General features: G+C 42.6%; 1 protein-coding gene across 5 annotated transcripts in view; it reads right to left on the bottom strand.

Moving 5' to 3' along the window:
* The window catches only part of wdfy3 (WD repeat and FYVE domain containing 3), a gene marked incomplete at its 5' end in the record, with an annotated part of 96,713 nt that overhangs the window by 37,630 nt on the left and 57,579 nt on the right, over positions 1 to 1,504 (bottom strand). For all 5 annotated transcript variants that reach the window (XM_014019682.1, XM_014019683.1, XM_014019685.1 and 2 more), the window contains 1 exon segment: positions 1,137 to 1,354. In XM_014019682.1, the coding sequence (XP_013875136.1) occupies positions 1,137 to 1,354 (218 nt within the window).

Raw genomic sequence — 1,504 nt, forward strand, 5'->3', positions numbered from 1 at the left:
TTGTTAGAATAATCGATTAATCAAAAAAAAATCGTTAGATTAATCGATTAGAAAATAATCGTTTGGTACAGCACTAAAGCTGACGTTAGCATTAAAGAGGCTAGTGAATAGCATGGATAAACTGGCATTAGCATAGATGAGCTGGCATTAGCATTGGAAAGGCTAGCGACTAGCATGGATAAACTGGCGTTAGCAGTGAAGAGGCTAGTTAATAGCATGGATAAACTGGCATTAGCATAGATGAGCTGGCATTAGCATTGGAAAGGCTAGTGAATAGCATGGATAAACTGGCATTAGCATAGATAAGCTGGCATTAGCATTGGAAAGGCTAGTTAATAGCATGGATAAACTGGCATTAGCATAGATAAGCTGGCATTAGCATTGGAAAGGCTAGTGAATAGCATGGGTAAACTGGCATTAGCATGGATAAACTGGCATTGGCATGGATAAGCTGACGTTAGCATTGGAGAGTTAACGCTGATGCTACCAGGGCCAGTTACTGGTGTCGGCCTATCATTAATCAGATCAATAGCTGGTTTAGGATAAGATAAAGCCTCCTGCTACATGAATGTAGCAACCACTGGTTGAGCAATAGTCTTAATTTTGGCCCTCATATTGCACCATAAACTTTTGCTCCTGGTTTGAGGTTGAGCAAAGCTGGGTAATAAACTACTGCAATAATCTGATTTAACTACGACAACACGCCAAATCTTGAAACTTTAAAACTAAAGACCCTCAGGCTACAATCTGATTTACTGAAGCAACACTCTGATTCTCAACCTGCACCTTCAGTCAGAACTGGAAGCTGTGGGAAGGTTGAAAACCACTGGAGGAACTACGATGGCTGCAGCAGGAGGAACGGGAAGGTGAAATAAAACAAGAGGACGAACCCTTGGCTGTGAGGCGCACAAACTGTGCAGCTTTCTGTTTACTGAAAGAAGGCCAACTCCGACGGAAAGCGCTGCCGGAGTGAGGAGAGGCGTCTGCTGATCCGGTTTTACAACAAAACATTCAACTGGAAATTATTACTGGGATGATGTGTAAATAAATACATAATATAATCTCATTAACATGTGTCTTGAATTAACAAAAAGCTCAGTTTTATTTATTTCAGTGGACCCGAACGTCGCTCTCACCCAGCACCGTGCCGATCTTATTGGTCAGGACGGAGTCGGTGTGGTCCAGCCAGCCCCCTCCACACAGCCCCTCCCTGAAGCGGTTCAGGATGGACTGGTTGGACAACAGAACCACCAGGATCCGGAGAGCCACCGTCACTGTGCTGGAGTGGAGGTGTTCCTCCATGAACATCAGCAGCCAATCAAAGCCCAGTGTTCGTACGAGCTCCTCGCACGCCCTGCACAAACAGAAACAAACAGAAAATTTTTTATTATTGTTTTAAGCTTTAGAAAAAACTTTTGAGAAATGAATTCACCGACAGTTAGAAAAGTATGGAGGTAATTTTGTTTTTTTTTAAAATTCAATCAAACAAAAAACAGTTTCAATC

This window comes from Austrofundulus limnaeus, unplaced genomic scaffold (assembly GCF_001266775.1).
Source record: "Austrofundulus limnaeus strain Quisiro unplaced genomic scaffold, Austrofundulus_limnaeus-1.0 Scaffold226, whole genome shotgun sequence".
NCBI classification, from domain to species: Eukaryota; Metazoa; Chordata; class Actinopteri; order Cyprinodontiformes; family Rivulidae; genus Austrofundulus; species Austrofundulus limnaeus.